At 43.6% G+C, this 22,505-nt stretch overlaps 2 protein-coding genes across 2 annotated transcripts in view; one reads left to right on the plus strand and one right to left on the minus strand.

The window, feature by feature from the left end:
* Positions 1–5,779: 5,779 nt before the first annotated feature.
* On the minus strand, positions 5,780–6,883 carry ZNF830 (zinc finger protein 830). The gene has a single exon (XM_004593866.3). It carries the CDS (start codon positions 6,837–6,839, stop codon positions 5,781–5,783), a length of 1,059 nt encoding a protein of 352 aa, XP_004593923.2. The 5' UTR covers positions 6,840–6,883; the 3' UTR covers position 5,780.
* Positions 6,884–6,931: 48 nt separating this feature from the next.
* The window catches only part of CCT6B (chaperonin containing TCP1 subunit 6B), a 31,997-nt gene continuing 16,423 nt past the window's right edge, over positions 6,932–22,505 (plus strand). The window contains exons 1-7 of the mRNA XM_058676191.1: positions 6,932–7,154; positions 9,206–9,269; positions 9,828–9,962; positions 13,646–13,819; positions 17,085–17,188; positions 21,502–21,612; positions 21,771–21,930. Of these exons, the coding sequence (XP_058532174.1) occupies positions 7,018–7,154; positions 9,206–9,269; positions 9,828–9,962; positions 13,646–13,819; positions 17,085–17,188; positions 21,502–21,612; positions 21,771–21,930 (885 nt within the window). The 5' untranslated portion in view covers positions 6,932–7,017. The remainder of the gene's footprint in view (positions 7,155–9,205; positions 9,270–9,827; positions 9,963–13,645; positions 13,820–17,084; positions 17,189–21,501; positions 21,613–21,770; positions 21,931–22,505) is intronic.

Below are 22,505 nucleotides of genomic sequence, written 5' to 3' on the forward strand. Positions count from 1 at the left end.
TATCCAAATGGCCCTTGTCAAAAGAAAGATTGCCCCATTCCTGCCAGGAGAGTCGAGACGGAGGCAGGGTAGTGTCCAGGAGGTTCTTGGATCACATTGTGCAGAGTAAGCCATTAATGCTACCATTAGAAATAGAAAATATGGGAGGAGGAGGTATTGGAGTAAAAAGGAGTTTTTGTTTAGGATGTATTGTTTGATCTCCATCAAACAACCCTGATGCTAATATTTTGGGGTAAAGCCTCTGTTGTGATTTAAACTTTTTAAATTTATTTTTTTATTTGAAACACAAATTGATAAAGACCGTGCATCTACTTGGTGCAGCCCCCAAATGGCTACAAGAATGGGCCAGGGTGAAGCCCAGAGCCAGTGACTGAATACAGATCTCCCACCTAGATGGCAGGGGCCCTGGAGCTGTCCCCTCTGGCCTTCCTGGGGCGCACATTCGTAGGAAGCTCAATGAGAAGCATTGCTGGGACCAGGCTATGGAATGCAGGTATCCTCAGCCACATAGCTCCCCTGGGCCACATGGTCAGCTGACCCCTCCCTGTGCTTTCTCTAAGGGGCAGCGGAGTGAGCAAGGCCTCAGGACTGGAAGGTCAGGGGAAGCTCGGATTCTAGGAGTTGAGTTCATCTGAGCACACCACTACAACTGCATTCACTTATTTAAAAATGTTTTTATTACTGCTTTGTTTTTAAGATTTATTGATTTTTTTAAAGGATGGTGAACGTTTGCTCCAGTTGTGGTTTATGTGCTGCTGAAGCAAGCCCAGGAAGATGAACTTTCCTCGTACAGCGTTTCTGACAGCTTGTTCCTTAGACAATTTATTTGTATTATTTATTTGAAAGGCAGAGTTAAAAAGGGAGAGACAGAGATCTTTCTTTCACTGGTTTACTCTCCAAATGGCTGCAACAGCCAAAGCTGGGCTGGTCCGAAGCCAATATCCATGAGGCTTCTTCCAGGTCTCCCATGTGGGTGCAGGAACCCAAGTGCTTGGGCAGTCTTGCACTATGTTTCTAGGTGCATTTGCAGGGAGCTGGAGTAGAAGAACAGCTTGGACTCGAAAAGGCACCCTTATGGGATTCTGGAGTCATAGGCAGCAGCTTACCCCTCACGCTAGAACTCTGGGCCCCTATCTCTTTAACTCTGCCTTCCAAGAAAAGGAAAATAAAGAAAAATAGAGGACACAAGGTGCTTTGGCATAGCCAGTTAAGCCTTTGACTGCAGTGTCTGTGTCGAATTCTGGCTGCTCCACTTCTGGTCCAGCTCCCTGCCCGTGGTCTGGGAAAGCAGCCAAGGTTGGCCCAAGGCCTTGCAACCCTGCACCCACCTGGTAGACCTGGGAGAAGCTCCTGGTTCCTGGCTTCGGATCGGCGTAGCTCCAGCCATTGTGACCATGTGTGGAGTGAATGGTGAATGAAACAATTCTATCTCTCCTTCCCTCCATAACTCTGTCTTCCAAGTAAAAATAAATCCTTTTTTAAAAATAGCTAATGCCTAGTGTTTACTGTATTTGCTATATGCCGTACCAAAGCATTTACATGCATTTATCTTATTTAATCTTGGCATATAAGGAACTGTTAACTTGCCCAGTTTTGTAGCTCAGAAAACCAAGGGTCAGTAGCTTGCCCAAGGTTATCTTACCAAAAAGTGGAGCAGCACAGACACTGTGTATCGCAGCTGCATGATCTGGGAAACGATGTGCTCCTTGCATCAGAGACCACTAAGAAGTAAATCGATGTCAGAGTCGGATAACAAATTGCAAAATACAGGCAGGGCTGCCCAGTCCAGTCAAGATTTCTGCAGAGCTCTTATTCCCTTAACCTTGACCACAAACTTCCCTAATCTTAATTCCTGCCATTTTGGGTGATACCCTCCCATTTCCTGCATTCCACTATTAAATATAGAAAGAATACTGGGATAGGAATTAAGTCACAACTAGTCTTGTTTTAGCAACTAACTTCCTGAGTGACCTTGGACCAATCCTTAGGCATCTAAAACGGTGTCAGTTCACCTCTCCTGTGGTGTTGACAGTAGGAGAAAAGGTACATGATCTTTCTCTTCTCAGTAAATTTGATGTGCCTTTCCAATAAAAATAAATCTTAAAAGAGAATTTTCTCATAGGGAGTGAAGTTTCAAATAAAATTAACTTGAATATATACAAAATAGTAGCATTTCAGGCCCAGCGTGGTAGTCCAGTTGCTAAAGTCCTCGCCTTGAATGCTCCGGGATCCCATATGGGTGCTGCTTCTAGTCCCAGCAGCCCTGGTTCCCATCCAGCTCCCTGCTTGTGGCCTGGGAAAGCAGTCAAGGACGGCCCAAAGCCTTGGGATTCTGCACCCGCATGGGAGACCTGGAAGAAGCTCATGGCTCCTGGCTTTGGATGGGCTTAATTCCAGCCGTTGCGGCAGCTTGTGGAGTGAACTACCGAATGGAAGCTCTTCCTCTGTTTTCTCCTTCTCTCTGTACATCGGTCTTTCCAATAAGAATAGATAAATCTTTAAAAAATAGCATTTCAATATCAGGGATTATTGAGACTTTTTGAAAAAGACTAATTTATTTGAAAGTTACAGAGAAGAAGGGAGAAGCAGATCTTGCACCTGCTGATTCACTGCTCAGATGGCTGCAACAGCTGGGGCTGGGCCACGGCAAAGCCAGGAGTCTACTCTGGGCCTTCCATGTGGGTGGCAGGAGCCCAAAGACTTGGGTCATCCTTTGCTGCTTTTCCCAGTTAGCAGGGAGCTGGATTGGGAATGGAACAGCCAGGACTGAAACCAGTGCCCATATGGGAAGCCAGCGTCATAGGCAGCGGCTTTTCCCTCTGTGTCACGGTGTGAGTCCCAATTACCAAGACATTTTATATTATTTTGTGTGCTACACTTTGAAATCAATATATCACACACCTCAGTTTAGACTGGCCACGTTTCAAGTGCTCGATAGCCATATGTGAGTACTGACTACCAAAAAGGTCAGCAAGATTTAAAGAGAAAAATAAAACATGCCCAGGAGGTAGTAAGCACACAGGCCAATTGAAGTAAAAAGCTAATTCTGTTAACGGAGTTAGGATTGGGAAGAAAGATTTGAGCAATGTGAATCTGTGCTATATGAAATTTGAACTTGGTAGCTAGGTTAACAATTTACCCTTGAAGAGTGTAAAAAAATAAAAACAGAATTAAGGAGTGTCGTGTGTGTGCAATTACTAATCTGAAGCTTCATTCAGGTTTCAGGAGGGTTGCAAGATCCCATTTGCTGTTCTCTATCACAGAGCATTAGAGAGGCAGCCCTGACCATGACCATGCCCACGGAGGTAGAGGTCAGGTCTGTAACTGCAGGGTTAGGTGGCTCCTTCCTGACCCTCTATTCTATAAGAGTTCCTTTAAATGTACTTTAAGCTGAGTCATGTTTGTTTTGGCATTGGTGAATGCCACCGTTGTTTCCACATTTTTTTTTAAAGATTTATTCATTTTATTACAGCCAGATATACACAGAGGAGGACAGACAGAGAGCAAGAGCTTCCACCCGATGATTCACTCCCCAAGTGAGCCGCAACGGGCCAGTGCTGCGCCGATCCAAAGCCAGGAACCAGGAAGCTCTTCAGGGTCTCCCACATGGGTGCAGGGTCCCAAAGCTTTGGGCTGTCCTCGACTGCTTTCCCAGGCCACAAGCAGGGAGCTGGATGGGAAGTGGAGCTGCCGGGATTAGAACCGGCGCCCATATGGGATCCCGGGGCTTTCAAGGCGAGGACTTTAGCCGCTAGGCCATGCCGCCGGGCCCTGTTTCCACATTTTAACAACTGGTCCTATGGCCTTCATATCCTTTTTTTTTTTTTTTTAGCCCCGTAATTCAGCCAACATCACAGTGTAAAATTGTTATAATTGCTATGAGGGTATCCTCTCACCCACTCCACCTACTAATTTTTGGCATTTTATTTACTTGAAAGGGAGTTAGGGAAACAGAGCTTTTGTTCATTGGTTTACTCCCCTAATGACCACAAAGGTTGGGGCTGGCCCAGGCCAAAGCCAGGAGCCAGGGGCTGCTTCAGGTTTCCCACGTGGATGGCAGGGGCCCAAGCACTCAAGCCAGCTTTTGCTGTGTTCCCAGGTGCATTAGTAGTGAGCTGCATCCAAAATGGAGCAGCCAGGATTTCAACAAGCACCCATATGGGATACCACCTCTATTAGAATATGCCATTTTCCTATTTGAATATCACCATTTCCAAAGGGAGGAGTGATAAACTATCCATGAGCATCACATGGCAACCGTTTCTACTGCGAAAACAACTTGAACATCCCTTCTTACAACTGACAGAATCTGTAACCATGACCATTCATTTATCATGGAATAAAAATCCAAAGCCCTCCAAACGATGTGTGGGTTCTGAGTTTAAGACAATCCCTCTTAAAACAGTATATTGGTCTAGTCAAGAGAAACTTTAAGGTGGTTAGACCTGTCTGGCATATATTTTTCTGGATATTCTGCTAAAGCAGGGGTGGAGGATGTCTGACTCACAAGCTATGTAAGGCTGAGAAAATCATTTGGTTTGGCCCTGTCACGGCAACCACAGGTAGGACTTGAAAATTTTATTATTTTTTTTTTTCAGACTTTTTTTGTTTTTAAAGATCTTCCATTTGCTGGTTCAGTCCCCAAGCTGCCGCAATGACTGGAGCTAGGCAGATCTGAAGCCAGGAGCCTGCTCTGAGTCTCCCACGCAGGTGCAGGATCCCAAGGCCCTGGGCCGTCCTCATCTGCTTTCCCAGGCCACAAGCAGGGAGCTGGATGGGAAGACGGTCCACCGGGATTAGAACTGGGACCCATATAGGATCCTGGCACGTGCAAGGTAAGGATCTCAGCCACTAGGCTACTGCGCAAGGCCCTAGCAGACTCATCTTTTTAAACTAGCAATTCTATATGGTCTGTGAATGATATAAATATCCAAATGACCCTTCACAGTAAAAACATTCTTCACTTCTGTAATCTAAAGAATGTCTAGAAAACTCAGCTAGAGAAATGACCAACTTAGAATGACTTGTTGGCCCTGTGGCATGGCCTAGCGGCTAAAGTCCTCGCCTTGAAAGCCCCGGGATGCCATATTGGCGCCGGTTCTAATCCCGGCAGCTCCACTTCCCATCCAGCTCCCTGCTTGTGGCCTGGGAAAGCAGTCGAGGATGGCCCAAAGCTTTGGGACCCTGCACCCGTGTGGGAGACCTGGAAGAGGTTCCAGGTTCCTGGCTTTGGATCAGCGCAGAACTGGCTGTTGCGCTCACTTGGGGAGTGAATCATCGGATGGAAGTTTTTCCTCTCTGTCTCTCCTCCTCTCTGTATATCTGACTTTGTGATAAAAATAAATAAACCTTTAAAAAAAATGACATGTTTATGAACCGTATTGTAAAAACAAAACAGAGAGCACCAACTGTCTGAGTCTGATTTAGGGGTCAGAGAAAAAACATATCCTAAACGCACTGAGTATCCAAGTAAATGCTTGTCTCTTGTTCGGATCTCTACTAATTCATAAATTTCAAAACAAATTACTTAAGTAAATGTATATTTAACTATGTACAACTTACAGATATACAACTCGAAAGTATACATTTAAATAGGAAATGTGTGAAAAAATTGGCATTTTGGTATATAAACTTTAAAAATGTAACAAAAAACAACTTGTCTTCTAAATTATTTCACACCTTTCCCAAAATGCTGCCGCTCACTGGCTAAGTTTATCTCAGTAACCCGGTTGGGTGTCTGAATCTCCAGGCTGCAGGTAAGAAACAGGTGCAGCTTAGCCTTACAACAAAGCCCCCTTCACCCTCCAATCCTGAGACAACAGGTCTTGTAACTCCCCCTCATCATCGCTGTCAGTGTTCTCCTCTTCCTTTTTCTGCAGTTCTCTGATGGTCAGAACTTCTTTAAGCTTGTTTTTGATTTCATCCTGGCGATTCCGCAGCTTTTCCACCCGACGGTAACACTCGATCTGCTCATCGATCTCCCCGATCTGACGGTCCAACCGTCCCTCCTCATCCTCTTCGGCCACGATGGCCTCGGAAATCGTGTTGACCTGCCGCATGGCTTTTTGAAATTCGTCCCACTCTTTGTCCATCTGGTCCTTCGGGGCGTCCACTTTTCGTACTTTGGCATCGACCTCTGGGTCATCAAAGAAACCTTCCGGTAACGCTTCGGCGGTGTTCTCTCGCCTTTCCACCACTTTCTCCTGTATTTCTGCTTTCTCGATGGACCCCGAGTGAGGAACTAAAGGGGTCTTAGGAGGATTCGCATGAAAGGCATCTTTTGGCCGCACATTATCCTCTCGAGAGGAAGGTTCTTGACCGTGCGCGTCGGGGGTCTGCTTGCTAGGGTCCCTCCCCTTTCCTTCTGGTACTACGTCCTCCTCCTCCTCCTCCTCGTCCTCGTAATCGGGGAGTAAGCCGAGCCCCGAAAGCCTGCTGGGAGCCCCTCCCGCGGTCTCACAGTCAGGCAGAGCCGAGGTGGAGGGCTGTACCTGGGGCCCCAAGGCCGCCCTCGCCCTCTTGGCGTCGGGGCTGTCCGCGTCCGGCGCCTTCCTCTTGGCCGACGGGCTCTGCGTGGCCTCCTTGGCGCCTTTCAGCTTGGCCACCCTCTCTCGGTGCTGCTTGCCCAAGACGTGAGTCTGCCACAGGAGCTCGCTCTTGACCGGAGTGTTGCACAGGGCACAGCTCAGCTGCCCCAAACGGTTATACTTGGCGAAAGGAGACTCTATCCGTTTCCGGTTAGTGCTTTGACGCTGTTTTTCCTTCATCAGCCGCCGCAGCTCGTCCTGGTTGACCACTCGCTTGCCCGCCGGAGCCCGGCCGGGGGCGGAGGACGCCATGTTGGCGACCAGACGCCAAGGCGACTTTGTGGCTTCCGTCTCGGCGAGGTCTGAAAGCGTCACTTCCTCCCAGGATAGTGATTGGCCGAAATTTCGGAGCGATGGGCGTGGCTCCAAGGCTCCCAGTTCAAACGCGAGAGGAATTTGTATTTTTTTTTCTGCTCTCGGTCGGCTTGTGATGGCTTCGATAAAGTCCGTAAACACCAAGGCGGAGGTGGCTCGGGCCCGGGCGGCGCTGGCTGTGAACATATGCGCTGCGCGAGGGCTGCAGGATGTGCTGCGGACCAACTTGGGTCCTAAGGGCACCATGAAAATGTGAGGCGGCGGTTGGAGCGGCGGTTAGGGCGCCCTATGAGACACAAGTTTCGCAAAAGCCCCTCTTGAGCGATGAGGGTGCATCAGCAGGCTGTGTCCCCGAGGCCCATTCCCGCCCAGCATTCTGGAGCTCGGTGGAGGAGGAGGAGAAGTCAGGAAAGGTCCCTGAGCGATGCTGTCACCCCCCCACTTCGTTGTTGAAGCTGATGAAAATTCAGAAATCAGGCCCATTAGTGTCTCGTGGGATTTTGATAAGACGAGCGTGACCTTTGTTTACAAATGCGTCAACTGTTGTGGTTTTATGTGGTGGTACGTTGTAGAAGAAAGTACGGAGCGAGGCAGACACGGGTTTGAGTCCATAATCTACTCGTGGGTACTTGGGCAGGTTCTTTGTATATGTTTGTTCATTCGACATGTATTTATTTAGTGCCAATTGTATTGAGACCAGAGTGAGGGAAAGACTGATAAGGGCCGAAGGGTGTAGAGGAGCAATAACATCCTTACCGGAATAAGCGAGGTGATATTAACGATGAAACAGTGAATGCCAGAAACACAATAATCAAGATACAGTTCTTACAGAGATCTGGTAGAGACAGATGTGTTAATTATATATAGATGCATATGATTATAGCAAGCAAAGGGGCCAATTACTGATGACAGAAGCGTCTGAACAGATGATGTTTGATAAGTCTTTGAAGTTGTTTAATTGTTTAAAGGCAGAGAGAGAAATCTCCCATCTGTAAATTGAGCTTACAACAGTTGGGACTGGGCCAGGCCAAAGCCAGAAACCAGGGATTCAGTCTGGATCTGTTGTGTGAGGGTGACAGGAATCCAAGTCGGTGAGCCATCTCCTGCCGCCTCCAGGACACGCCTTAGCAGGCATGCTGGAAGCAAGATCAGAGCTGGAACTGCAGAACTCCAACCTGGGTGCTCCACTAGGAGATGCCAGCATTCCTAGTGGCCTCTTAACCAATGGGCCAGATCTCTACCCCTCATCAGGGTCTTAAAAGCAGGAATTGGAGGAAGGAATAAAGACTCCTGGTTGGAGTAATTTCATGAATAAGAAATCCCAGTGATGCAAACACAACAGAAACAAGACCTTCCCACAAGTTTGTGGGAAGGTGGTAGATGAGGCGTGGAACATAGACATAGGCCAGGTTAGGAAAGATGACATACATTCCTTATGTGTCTTGTGGGGCTGAATGTGATGGAGAACATAAAAATCATTGCAGAATTTTGGGTCAGGAAATGACTGAGTCACACTGAATTTTTGAGTGATGAATGTAGTATGGAGGGTAGATTCAAATTCGAATCAGGGTGCTAAGTAGCCCGCAGTAGGGTTGACGATGGTAGTGGAAAAGGAGAGGAAAGGGAGGAGTCAAAAGATGCTGAGGTTCCAGAATCGACAGGACTTGGTCATCTAATGAATGCAAGGGATGAAGGGAATAATAGTAGTCACCAAAATTAAAAATATGCAATATAAGTTTCAGATTTGTGTCTTGTACACATTTAACCACATATAACCACTTGGAATAAAAGAATTCTGTGAGCCGTGAGTGGTGGTAATTACTGTGGTATCTCCCTGTGGAACAAGGGAAGTTTTGCAAGCATTTGTATCTGTATTAAAGGTACTGGAGTGGGCCTGGCGTGGTAGCCTAGCAGCTACTAAAGTCCTTTTCTTGCACGCAATGGGATCTCATATGGGTGCCAGTTTGTGTTCCAGTGACACAGCTTCCCATCCAGCTCCCTGCCTGTGGCCTGGGAAAGCAGTCGAGGATGGCCCAAAGCCTTGGGACCCTGCACCTGCGTGGGAGACCTGGAAGAGGCTCCAGGTTCCTGGTTTCAGATCAGCTCAACTCTGACTATTGTGGCTACCTGGGGAATGAATCATTGAATGGAAGATCTTCCTCTCTGTCTCTCCTCCTCTCTGTAATTCCGCCTTTCCAATAAGAATAATAAATCTTAAAAATAAAAAGTTACTGGAGTGCCAAGTACTGGGTGTATCTAACTTGGCATTTGCCAAGTAAATAATGTCAGTGTTCTCTGAACAGGCTCGTTTCTGGTGCAGGTGATATCAAGCTCACCAAAGACGGTAACGTGCTGCTCCGTGAGATGGTGAGCTCTTGCTGCTGCTGACTTTAGTAAGATTTAATTAAGAATATAGTGCAACTTGTATAACTTAAGGCCAAGGTTGTCAGGTAAGAGCCGCTGTCTTGAGATGTGCTTGTTGTATTAAACTTCAACGAGAAATTTTCTATATTCAAGTCTGTGTAGTTCAAGCATTAACTTAGGAATACTTACAGATTTATAACACCTTTTAAAAGGCATAGCATTCTGTTCTTTGTAATAGGAAAATTAAACATCCTTTGCAGTTATCTTAAATGTTTTAATCTTTGAGACCGAAGGTTTTAATTTTCTTTTGGAAATGTCACTGCATTATGAATCACAGACTTGTATATAGTGTTCAAAGCTCATTAGTTCTCAGTTTTTAAATCCTAGGCTTGACATTTATTAAGTATTGATAATGTAAAACTTACAAACTTGTAAAATGAAGCTGCTTTTGTGGTTTGGTTTCATTAATGACCCCTAGGTTATCTTGTGTTTGGTGGGCTAATTATTCCCCCCTCTCTCTTCTTTTAATGCATTGGTTACTTTAATTTTTTTTTTTCTCAGCAAATTCAACACCCAGCAGCTTCCCTAATAGCCAAAGTAGCAACAGCCCAGGATGACATCACCGGAGATGGTACTACTTCCAATGTTCTAATTATTGGAGAGTTACTAAAACAAGCTGATCTTTACATTTCTGAGGTATTAGAATTTCACGAATGTATGTTTTATTTTGAATGGAAAGTACCAGTGGTTTAATTTTAGAGGGTAAACATTAATTGCCATCCAAATATTCTTGGACAATTATAAACAGAAATGAGAATGAGGCTTTTTTGCCAAAATGATTCCTGTTTGGAATTATGTGCCTTTTACAAAAATGGATTATTACTCATGGGTAATGGCCTATGGAAGAAAACACCACTGGTTAAATTGAAACCAATTTATGTACCTTAAAAAAATAACTGGAGAAAAATTAATGATTGCTTCTTGGCCTTTTGGCTAAGATCAAGTGAAAAATTCATGAAGGTTTTCCACATTGTGAATGTATCTACTTTGCTAGTTTTTTTTCCTCTATACACTGTCCACTGCAGTCAGTCCCCTCCACTTCTGTAGCCTCCAAAGTCATTCTGCACATTTTTGCCTTTGTGCCTTTTTCTTCTCTTGGCATTACTTATCTCTTTTTTTTAATTAAGTATCTGAATTTTTTTCTTCACATTCCAGGATCATTTCAGTGAAGTATAATGTGGTAGAACTGCTAAAATTATTACTTCTTTGTATTTCGTCTAGTATTGGGAATTGTCTATTAATTAAGTACCTGCAATTTATCTCAGTTAGGATGCCTTTGTAAAAACTTGATGAAAAGTCACTTAAACAATCAGGAAATTATTATCTCCTGTAATAGAACATGGAGAGATAAGGCTGACTGCAGAGTTGGTTGATGAAAAAGCTCAGTCATCAAGTGTCTTTGTCTTCTAGCTCTTTCATTCTTATTTCTGTTTTCCCCTTAAGACTAATGGCCATCTTGAATGCAAAACCTTTGGAGGAAACTGGGGCTGCTTGCCTTCCTTACTAATAATCAGCAGGACAGGGCAAGAGAAAGGCATGGAATAGGAATCCTTCATTTAGTATGATTGGATCAACTTTAGTCTTATTTCCAACCAGTAACAGTTTTAGGGGAATCGACAGACCAATCTGGGCCCACTTCTTGAGCTATGGGTAAGGTCTCTTCCTGGGCACAGTGGGTAGAAAAGGGACAGACTAACACGTTGAGAGTTGGATTAGGAAGAAAGGAGTTCAGGCAGGGTGGGATGCTGACAAATATGTTCCTAATTATGAAACTGACTGCATAGTAATAAAGCCAGGCAAAATTTGGAAGGGGGCAAAATTGCTAATGTAGCCAGCAGTAAGGAAGCACTCAGGATGAGGTAAGGCCAGGGTTAAGTCTTTTGGCTGGAGTGAGCCAGATAAAAGGGTGAGAGGCTTAAGCTGCCACCTGCAGAACAGCATTCACTTCCTGTTTGCTCCACTGCTCATGGAGCTCTCTGCTAACGGCCTGGGAAAGCAGTGGAGGGCGGCCCAAGTGGTGGTCATGTCCCTGCACCCACAGAAATTCCTGGCTCCTGGCTTCAGACAAGCTCAGCTGTGGCCAGTGTAGCCATTTGGGGAGTGAAGCAGTGGATGGAAGACCTCTGTCCTGCTTTTCTCTGTTAACTCGGCCTTTCAGATAAAAGAATATTATTTAAAATTAAAAAAAATATATTTCTATTTGGAAGTCAGAACAACACAAATAGGGATAGACATACAGAATTAAAAAAAATATTTACCTATTTGAGAGGCAGAGAGAGGAAGGGAGAGAGACAGAGATTGATTCCATCCATCTACTGGTTCACTCCCCAGTGGCTTCAACCATGGGGTGGGGCCAGTGGAAGCTAGGAGCTTCTTCTGGGTCTCCCATGTGAGTAGCAGGGGTCCAAGCTCTTGAATTGTCTTTGCTGCTTTCCCAGGCCTTCGGCAGGGAGGTGGACCAGAAGCAGAACAGTTGAGACATGAACAGGTGCTCATACAGGATGCTGGTGTCGCAAGTGGCTGTTTAACCAGCTCCAACACGGTGTCAGCCCCAGAGAGGTTTTCCATCCGTTGTTATTCTTCGTAGCTCCATCATTGTACCCCAAAATGGCCACAACAGCCAAGGCTGGGTTGCCCTGAAACCAGAAGCCAGGAACACTATCCTCTTCTTCCACATGTGGTCAGGCGTTCAGATATTTGGGCATCTATCTCTGCCTTCCCAGATGTATTAGCAGGAACCCTGATTAGAAGTAGAGTAGTCAAGAGATGTGACTTAAATCAGCACTCCTAATTGGTTACCGGATGGCAATCAGTAGCTTAATGTGCTGCACCACAGTACCAGCTCAGTGTGTATTTTTTCCTTTTCTTTTTTTTTTAAAGATTTAATTTTATTGCAAAGACAGATTTACAAGAGCAGGAGAGGGGCCTGGCGTGATAGCATAGTGGTTAAGGTCCTCACCTTGCACGCCCGGGATCCTGTATGGGCATCAGGTTCTAATCCTGTGGCTGCAATGGCTGGAACTGAGCCTATCTGAAGCCAGGAGCCAGGAGCCAGGAGCATCTTCTGGGTCTCCCACATGGGTGCAGGGTCCCAAGACTTTGGGCCATCCTCAACTGCTTTCCCAGGCCACAAGCAAGCAGTGAGCTGGATGGGAAGCAGGGCCGCCAGGATTAGAACCAGTGCCCATATGGGATCCCGGTGCATTTGAAGCGAGGACTTTAGCTGCTAGGCCACCGCACCAGGCCCCAATGTATATTTTTTGTTAGAATTCTCTTATATAACCACAATATTGTAAGTACATAAAGCAGAATATCAACACTGACAGATTCATACAGTACTACTACATGATCTTCAGATTTTATTTATCATATGTCCCGATGGTGTTCTTTATAGAAGAAAATGTAGGACCACGCATTCACTTGTCACATCCCTTTAGTTAGAATCGTTCCTTAGTTGCCTTTTTGTGCCTCATGATATTACCACACTAAGGAGTACATGTCAGTTATTCAGCACAAATCCCTCAGTTTGTATTTGTCTGTTTCCTCACAATTCAATTCAGTTGTTTAGTTTTGCAAGAATGTCATAGCAGAGCTGTTGTGTTTTTCTGAACACATCATATCAGGAGGCAGGTGGTATCCATCTGTCCCAGGACTTGGGAGATAAACTTTAATCACTTGGTGAGGTGGTGTCTCTCATCTCTAAATCAGTGCTGAATCATTTTTTTTTATTCTAAGAAATCTTTTTAAACATTTTTTTTCTGATCTTTATTGGAAAAGGAGATTTACAAAGAGGAGAGACAGAGAGAAAGATCATTGATGCACTGGTTAACTCCCCAAATGGCTACAGTGGCCAGACCTGACTTGATCTAATCTGAAGCCAGGAACCAGGAGCTTTCTTTGGATCTCCCAAATGTGTTCAGGTCCCAAGGTATTGGGCTCTCCTCAACTGCTTTCCCAGGCCACAAGTAAGGAGCGAAGTAGGAAGTGGAGCAGCCAGGACATGAACCTGATGCCCATATGGGATCTTGGTGGATGCAAGCTGAGGGTTTAGCTACTAGGTTATTGCACCAGGCCCTCTAAGAAATCTTTTTTTGTGCCCATTCAGAAGGTCACAAAAAGTTTTGGAAGTAATATCTTTGTGCTAGTCTTGACACTTTCCTGTAATTTGAGATTGTTTCAGAGTTGAAGCCCTGAAAAAAAGACTTTTATAAATTTTATATGTAGCTCATATTTAGTGACATTAATATAGATAATGTTTTTAGAATACTTATCTGTTATTTCACTCTGGGTGACTTTATAATTTTACATTGATACAATAGGGTCTACACCCTAGAATAATAGCTGAAGGCTTTGAAACTGCAAAGATAAAAGCCCTTGAAGTTTTGGAGAAAATAAAAGTAGGAAAGGAGATGAAAAGAGAAATTCTTTTAGATGTGGCTAGAACATCTTTACGAACTAAAGTTCATGCTGAATTGGCTGATGTGTTAACAAAGGTATGTGATTAAACTCTTGCATTTACAATGAATATAACCTAAGACATGGTGATGTTATTTTTTAAGATAACCAAGTATTACATATGCCTGTGTTGAACGTGAGAGGAAACATAGAAGACAAATGTTATGGGCTTACCTATAAGCATGATTTGTTAGGCCATACTAGTATTTGTAATTCTTCAAAAGTGTTTTTAAACCTTCTTTTATGTAACTTGGAATTTGAGGGAAGTGTGGCTGCCTGTGGATCATTTCCTGTGGAAGCCTGTGGGTATTATTATACTGTTTCTTTTAAACTAGAGCTTCATGTTTCATTATATTTTAAAATTTTAATTTATCTATTTGAAAGAGAGAAAGAGTTCCCATCTCTTGGCTCACTCCGTGCATGCCTGCGACTGGGTTGGGCAGAAGCCAGAACCTCAATCCAGTTCTCCCACATGTATGCCAGGAACCCAGCCACTTGAGCTATAGCCGTGCCTCCCAGGGTCTGTATTAGCAGAAGGCTCAAATCAGGAGCTAGAGACATATATGGAACCTGGGAGCTTCAAAATGGGAGATGGACCATTTTACATCTCTTTGGCTACGTCAGCCATTCTGTTTCAGAACTAGAGAAATACTGATATTCTACTATCCAACGGACTTTGTCTTATTCTCTATTAGGCTCTGAAATTGAGTGTATGCTACCTCAGGTAAACTTGTCTAAGATACAGTGTTTTTTTTTTAAACTTATATAGTTAGTTTTTTCATTTTATTTTTCTGAGCTAAGCACTAAGAGATGTTGTGCTCTGCTTTTTTTTTTTTTTTTTTTTTTTACTAAATGTTTCTTCTGATAAATTTATTTATTTGGGGCCCAGCGCGATAGTGTAGTGGTTAAAGTCCTCGCCTTGCATATGCTGGGATCGCATATGGGCGCCAGTTCTAATCCCAGCGGTCCCGCTTCCCATCAGGCTTCCTGCTTGTGGCCTGGGAAAGCAGCTGAGGACAGCCCAAAGTCTTGGGCTCCTGCACTCGTATGGAAGACCCAGAAGAGCTCCTGGCTCCTGGCTCCTGGCTCCTGGCTTCCCTGGCCATTGTGGTCACTTGGGGAGTAAACCATTGGACGGAAGATCTTCCTCTCTGTCTCTCCTCCTCTCTGTGTATTTGTCTTTCCAATAAAAATAAGTAAATCTTGGACGCGGCAGCATGGCCTAGTGGCTAAAGTCCTCGCCTTCAACGCACCAGGTTCCCATAAGGGCGCCAGTTCTAATCCCGGCAGCTCCACTTCCCATCCAGCTCCCTGCTTGTGGCCTGGGAAAGCAGTCGAGGACGGCCCAATGCATTGGGACACTGCACCACGTGGGAGACCCGGAAGAAGTTCCTGGTTCCTGGCTTCGGATCGGCATAGTACTGGCCGTTGCACTCACTTGGGGAGTGAATCATCGGATGGAAGATCTTCCTCTCTGTCTCTCCTCCTCTCTGTATATCTGACTTTGTAATAAGAAAAAAATAAGGAAATCTTTAAAAAATTTATTTATTTGAAAGGCAGAGATGGAAAGAGTCAGATTCATGCGCCGCTTCACTCACAGCGGCCAGGCTGAAGTGAGGAGTCTTCCACTGCAGCCGTCGCCTGCTGCCTCCCAGGACGTGCATGAGCAGGCTGCTGGGTCAGAAGCAGAGCTGGGATTTGAACCTAGGGACTCCAATATAGGATGTGGGCATCCTGTGCTCTACTTCTTAAATTATATATTCTTGGGGAGATGTAACAGAATAAATGAGACAAATATTTCTGGAATGCTAATTTTTTGGGAAAGCATTATCTTTCCATTGAAAAAAACATGCACAGGGATCTGCATTGTGAGCAGTGCGTTGCCTGCATCCCGTGTGAGCACCACTTCCCGTCCTGACTGCTCTACTTCCCTCTTGCTCCCTGCTAGTACACCTGGGAAGGCAATGGATGATGCCCCAAGTGCCTGGGCTGTTGCCACCAGGTGTAAGACCGGGATGGAATTCCAAGCTCTCGGCTTTGGCTTGGTCCAACCCTGGCCGTTGAAGCATCTGAGTGAGTGAATCAGCAGGTTCACTCCGTAACTTTACATTCAAGTAAGTAAATAAGTCTTTAAACAAATATATTAAAATACTCTAAAAATACATATGGTAGTATGACATGGAAATGTCTCATGTAAAACATGAGACCTAAAAAAATTTTTTTGTCATGTTGTTATAGCCAGCAAATTTGAGCTCTTTTCCTAGGTGATATTTCTTCCTTTTTCATTAAATGTCCTCTGGTAGAAAAGTTTGAGTAGTATTGCTATGGCGGAAGGAGTAATAGCTTAGCACTTAAGAAGACTTGAATGTAGTGTAGTAGTATTTGGCCTGGTTAAGATTCTGGTTAGGAGTCCTGCATTCCACATCGGAGTGTCTGGGATTTAAGTCTAGCTCTACTCCTAATTCCACATTCCTGCTGGTACACACCATGGGAAGCAGCAGGCAGTGGCTCAGATGGTTGGTCCCTGTCATCTACATGGGAGAGCCGGGTTGAATTCTTCACTCCTGACTTCATTCTGGCCCAGCCCCAGCCATTGTGAGCATTATGGGGTGAACCAGTGCATGGGAACTCTATTTGACTATTTCCCTCTTTTCTCCTCTGCCTCTCAAATAAATAAAAATTAATAAATATTATAAAAAATTAATGTGAATCCTGGTATTTACCATCGGCCATTAGATCTTAGATTTATTAATGAATTAAAAATTACTTTCTTCTGATTTAAAAGACAGAGATCCTCCATGTACTGATTTGCTCTTCAAATGCCTGTAACAGCTGGGGCCAGGCCAGGCCTAAGGCAGGAACTCCAGCTGGCTTCCTGTGTATATGGCAGGGACTCAAGCGTGTGAGCCATCAACTGTGACTTCCCAGGGCATGTGCCACTAGGAAGCTGGATCAGAAGCAGAGGAATGGGACTGCAGCCAGGCACCCTGGTATGCAAGCATCCCAACCACTGACTTAACCACAGTGCCAAGCACCCTCTTCTAGACTGTGGCTTCTTAAGATCTCTCAGAGCCCTTTCCTGTAAAATAGTGGGTTTAGATCTAATGTGCTCTGAGTGCCTTTGAATTCTAAAGGCATCAGTTATTGTTAGTGCCCATAGCAGATTGGTACCTCTTGGCCTCACCCTATGTTTTGAAGCCTGAATCCCTTAACATATTTTGTCTGGTGATGATAGATTACTTGAGCCAATAGCTTCTTCTCGCAGTCCAAATAACATACCCTTCTCGTTTACTTCTCTTTCAGGCTGTGGTGGATTCTGTTTTGGCTGTTAGAAGACCAGGTCACCCAATTGATCTCTCCATGATAGAAATCATGGAGATGAAGCATAAATCAGAGACAGATACAAAGTAAATGACATACACTTTGACAATATGTAGACATTATAATATGTGCTTCCTTTTTTTAAAAAAAGTTATTTATTTGAGGATATGTGATTTTGTTAAGATACACTGGATTAATTCCATTAGTTTCTTTTATTTAACATTAATCTATTTGACATATATCAATTAACTGAGCATGTTACTGCTCTAGGTAAGCAAAAATAATTTATCTTTCAATAATCTTGCATTTCTTTTTTCAATAATCTTACATTTCTTTTTTATTATTTTAAAATTTATTTATTTATTTATTTTTATTTGAAAGACAGAATTACAGAGAGAAGGAGAGACAGAGAGAGATCTTCCATTTACTGACTCACCTCCCAAGGGGCCATAATGGCTTGAGCTGAGCCAGTCAAAAAGCAGGAGCCTCCTCCAGGCCTCCAACCTGGATTCAGGGGCTCAAAGACTTGGGCCATCCTCAACTGCTTTCTCAGGTCGTAAGAATGGAACTGGATCAGAAGTGGAGCAGCCAGGATTAGAACTGGCGTGCAAATGGGATCCCGGCACTGCAGTTAGAGGACTAGCCTATGAGCCACCACACTGGCCCCAGCTTGTCTGTTTCTGGTGTTTATTGTATTTTTCTAGTTCGTATTCAGCTGCATGATTCATTGTGCTTGGGAAAAGTGTTTGTCGAAGTATTTGAGATCTTGGGATGAAGGCACCTATCTGCATTAAGGTTTAAGGAGCCCAGGGACCACTTTAAATTAAACTTAGAGCCTGAGGTTTTCTTTAAAATAGTTTTTCAGTAAGAATTATGACTGCAAGACCATGTGAAGGATGGTAATTTGTAGTTCATCCTTCTGGATGACCCTGAATATGTAATCCTTTGTGGTTTGAGCTTAATGTGAAGAGCAGCTCATCAGAGTTTCCACTTTGGATGAGTCCTGGGGTTTTAATTTTTTCCCCTTTCTCATCATGAATTCATTGAAATCCAAGTTCAGATTTGCCTGGTTTTTTCAAATAACTTTAAGAGAAAAGTACCTCAGTTTCCCTTTTTGGAGTTCTTACAGTATTTTCAAGTGCTGTCTAATGAGTCTTTGATATCTTTTAGCTCTCCAACATTTTTTTTTTGTTTGTTTTGTTTTTAATCCAGCATGTTCAGTTAATTTGGGTAGTAGTTTTGGTTCACATTAACTTATCCAATAGTAACAGGTTGTTTTATTTTTTAGAAAACTATATGTGATGCATGCCAAACACCCCATAGAACATGTTGGGAGGTGGAAGAGTGGGAAAAGGAAGCAACAGGAGACTGATTAGGAAGTTTTTGTTATAGTCCAGGTGAGAAATGAAAATGGTTTAGATCAGGGTCTATTTAGAAGGAAGGGAAACAATCATTCAGTGAGAAACATGACAAATAGAGGAGTCAATGGTGTTTTGGGGATTTTGCATGATCAACTAGAGAAGTGCAGGTGTCATTTGTTGGAATGCAGAATGGGAAGAACAAGGAAGTAAACCAGGAACTGAACTTGTAGAGTATCATGTTTGAGATGTCTATTAGACATCCTCATGGAGATGTCGAGGAGTAGGAGAGATCTTTGTGGAGCACAGAATAGGGATCTGGACTGTTAAATATTGTGAGTCATCATGACTAGGTAACTGAACATGGTAAAAACTACTGAGATCAGGTGGGAAATGAGTGTGAAAGATTGAGCTTGGGGAGCTCCAGTGTTTAGGTCAGAGAAGGTTCAGCAAAGGAGACTGAAAAGGCAGGTCAGCAAAGTAGGAAAGCCGGGAGAGTAGTGTCCCAGCAGCCAAGAGAAGAAAGTATGCCAAAAAAGAGAACTGTCACTGTGGTCATAGCCGCTGCAAGTTCAAGTCCATTGTTGTGAACAGAGAATTGATCATTATATTTGGAAAGCAATTAGTCTTCTGGTGATTTTAATGGGCACTGATTCCATAAAGAGGTGGAAATGAAAAACTGCAGATGGGCAGAACAGGAAGAGAAGTAGTGAGAATGCTAGGGTAGGAGGGAACAGAAACATGGGAGCAGGGACTACAAGAGATTATGGGGATGGGGCTAAGGCAGGAGAACTCCTCATTTTATTTCTATTTCTTTTGAAAGGCTGAGTGATAGGTGGGAAGGAGAGAATGAGGGAGAGAGAGTGATCTTGTATCTACTAGCTCACTCCCTGGGTGTCCACAGCATTGAGCACTAGGTCAAGCTGAAGCCAGGAATCTAGAACTCCTTCTTGATCTCCCGTGATCGCAGGAGCCCAATGTGGGAGATCACTCAGGTCATCACTGTTGCCTCCCGGGATGCTAATAGTGCTAATAATGCAGCAAACTGGACTGGGAGAAGAGGAGCCAGAATGAACCAACTCTCTGATATGGAATGAGGGCATTCGGAGCAGTAGCTTAACCCACTGCACCACCAGGCCTGCTGTGAATTCTTTGCTCTAAAGTTAGGTATTAGTATATTGAAAAGAATGCTCCTGTAGGGAAGAAGAAGTGATTTGGGATAAGAAGGGACAAGTCAGGAATAGAGAGAGGAAATAGGATCCAGTATGCAACAGAGGGTGGTAATCCTGGAGAAGAACATGAACGGGTCATTCACAGCAGTAGGAGGCTCTAGCAAGGTCACTTAGTGAGAATGAGGAGGGCTTGAAAAGAATATGGCAGTACAGTTTTCTTGTTCTTGAATATCTTCACAGGGGAAGTAATCTGGTTGTCTTTTTTTTTTTTAAAGGATTTTATTTATTTTTACTTGAAAGGCAAAAATACAAAGACAGAGAGAGGGAAGGACAGAGAGGGAGATATTCCATCTGATGCTTCATTTCCAAATGGCTGCCATGACCAGAGCTGGACCAGTCTGAAGCTGAGAGCCAGGAGCTTCTTGGGGTGTGCCACATGGGCCCAAGGCTTTGGTCTGTCCTCTGCTGTACTCTCAGGTCGTTGGCAGGGAACTGGATCGGAAGTAGAGCAACTGAGATATGAGCCAGTGTCCATTTGGGATGCCGGTGCCACAGGTAGAGGATTATCATGCTATACCACTTTCCCAGCCCCCTGATGATCTTGAAAATTGAAAAATTCCTGGGGCTGGTGCGATGGTTCAATTGGCTAATCCTTTGTCTACAAGAAATGACATCCCATATGGGTTTCAGTTTGTGGCTGCTCCAATTCCCATCTGGCTCCTGCCTGTAGCCTGGGAAGGCAGCAGAAGATGTATCAAAGCCTTGGGACCCTGCACCTGTATGGGAGACAAGAAAGTGTTCCTGATTCCTGCCTTTGGACCAGCTCAGCTCCAGCCATTATACCATTTCCTTCTCCCTCTGTCCCTCTCCTTCTCTGTGAAATATGCCTTTTCAATAAAAACAAATAAATCTTTTCTAAAAACTGAAAAATTTTCGGGCCCGGCGGCGTGGCCTAACTGCTAAAGTCCTCGCCTTGAGCACGCCGGGATCCCATATGGGCGCCAGTTCTAATCCCGGCAGCTCCACTTCCCATCCAGCTCCCTGCTTGTGGCCTGGGAAAGCAGTCGGGACCCTGCACCTGCATGGGAGACCTGGAGGAGGTTCCAGGTTCCTGGCTTCGGATCGGCGCAGCACCGGTCATTGCACTCACTTGGGGAGTGAATCATTGTATGGAAGATCTTCCTCTCTGTGTCTCCTCCTCTATGTATATCCGCCTTTCCAATAAAAATAAATAAATCTTTAAAAAAAAAACTAAAAAATTTTCTTATTTTATTGTACTACTTAAAATAATTATTTAATATCTAACAAATATTAGTTTAAAAAGATTCATTGGAAATGTCATCCTCTAATGTTATAAATGAACTTTATAAAGTAATAAAAATATACTTTTGCAGGGATATTTGGGAAACCGAACCCACTCTATAACCTCTACCATGTAACTATTATCCTGTAATTTTTTTTTTTCTGTGTTATTACATAGTTTTCATGACTATAAAATGGTTGGGTCATTATTTGCTAAAGAATTCTCTTTTGTTGGGCATTTAGGTTAGCATTTTTTTCCACATAATTAAAATTTGAACACATGTTCCTAAGAAACTGACATGATCCTGCTTTTCTTTTCCTGGATAGCTGTATCATATTTTTGAGGCGTATAACTCAGAGAATAATTTTGGTTTGACTTTTCATTGTGACTTTCCAGTTGAAGTAGATTCTTCTTCCTAAGTCTACTAATTATAAGTTAGATTTCAAGTTGGTGCAAGGAAACATTGTGTGCCCTGGCAATTTTGTTATAATTTAAAGAGTATGATTCTAATTGTATACCAAATTTTAGTGTGTCTATTCTGATTAAGACACATCATGTGTTAATAGGTTAATCAAAGGATTGGTTTTGGATCATGGTGCCCGTCATCCAGATATGAAGAAACTAGTAGAAGATGCATTTATTTTTACTTGCAATGTATCACTAGAATATGAAAAAACGTATGTGTCGATTTCTTCTCAGAATTTTTGAAATTGTTTTCTAAAATTATTTTGTAATCTTTTTCTTTGTTCACAAATATTGATTAGTGTAGAGTCCTTCTTGGTTTTCTCTTCCCTCTCCCCCTAATTTACTGATTTTTTTTAAATTAACCTTTCAGAGAGGTGAACTCTGGCTTCTTTTATAAGACTGCAGAAGAAAAAGAAAAATTAGTAAAAGCTGAAAGAAAATTTATTGAGGACAGAGTACAAAAGATCATAGACTTGAAAAACAAAGTTTGTGATATGTCCCACAAAGGATTTGTTGTTATTAATCAAAAGGTGAGAAAGAAACTGTAGCTTTGTTTGTAAACTTTTTTTTTTTTTTAGCATTTCTGAAAAGGTAGTCATTGGCTCCTAAGAGTTTCTAAGATCCTTTTGGGGAGCCTGAGACCAAAACTGTTTTCTTCATCATCACCATCATCATGCCTTTTGTGTGTGTTGCCATTTACAGTAATGGTACAAAGGCAATGAGGTAAAACAGTTGGCACCTCAGTGTGTTCAAAGCAGTAGCACCAAACTATACCACTAGTCATCATATTCTTTCAAAATTATTTGTATTTATTTGTTTTTATTTGAAAAACACAGAGGCAGACAAGGAAAGATCTTCCATCTACTGGTTCACTTCTCAAGTGGCAGTAATAGCCATTGTTGCACCAGGCTAAAGCTAGAACTCAATCTTAGTGTTCTGTGCAGGTGGCAGGGACCTGTGTACTTGAACCATCATCTGCTACCTCCCAAGGTTGGACTTTAGCTGGAAGAGGAGCTGGGAGCCCAGACAGGCATTTCAATATAGGTTGCAAGTGCCCCAGGATGAATCTTAAGCCAAGTGTCTGCCTCGGTCTGCCTCTCACCTT

Source organism: Ochotona princeps, chromosome 17 (genome assembly GCF_030435755.1).
Source record: "Ochotona princeps isolate mOchPri1 chromosome 17, mOchPri1.hap1, whole genome shotgun sequence".
Lineage (NCBI taxonomy): Eukaryota > Metazoa > Chordata > Mammalia > Lagomorpha > Ochotonidae > Ochotona > Ochotona princeps.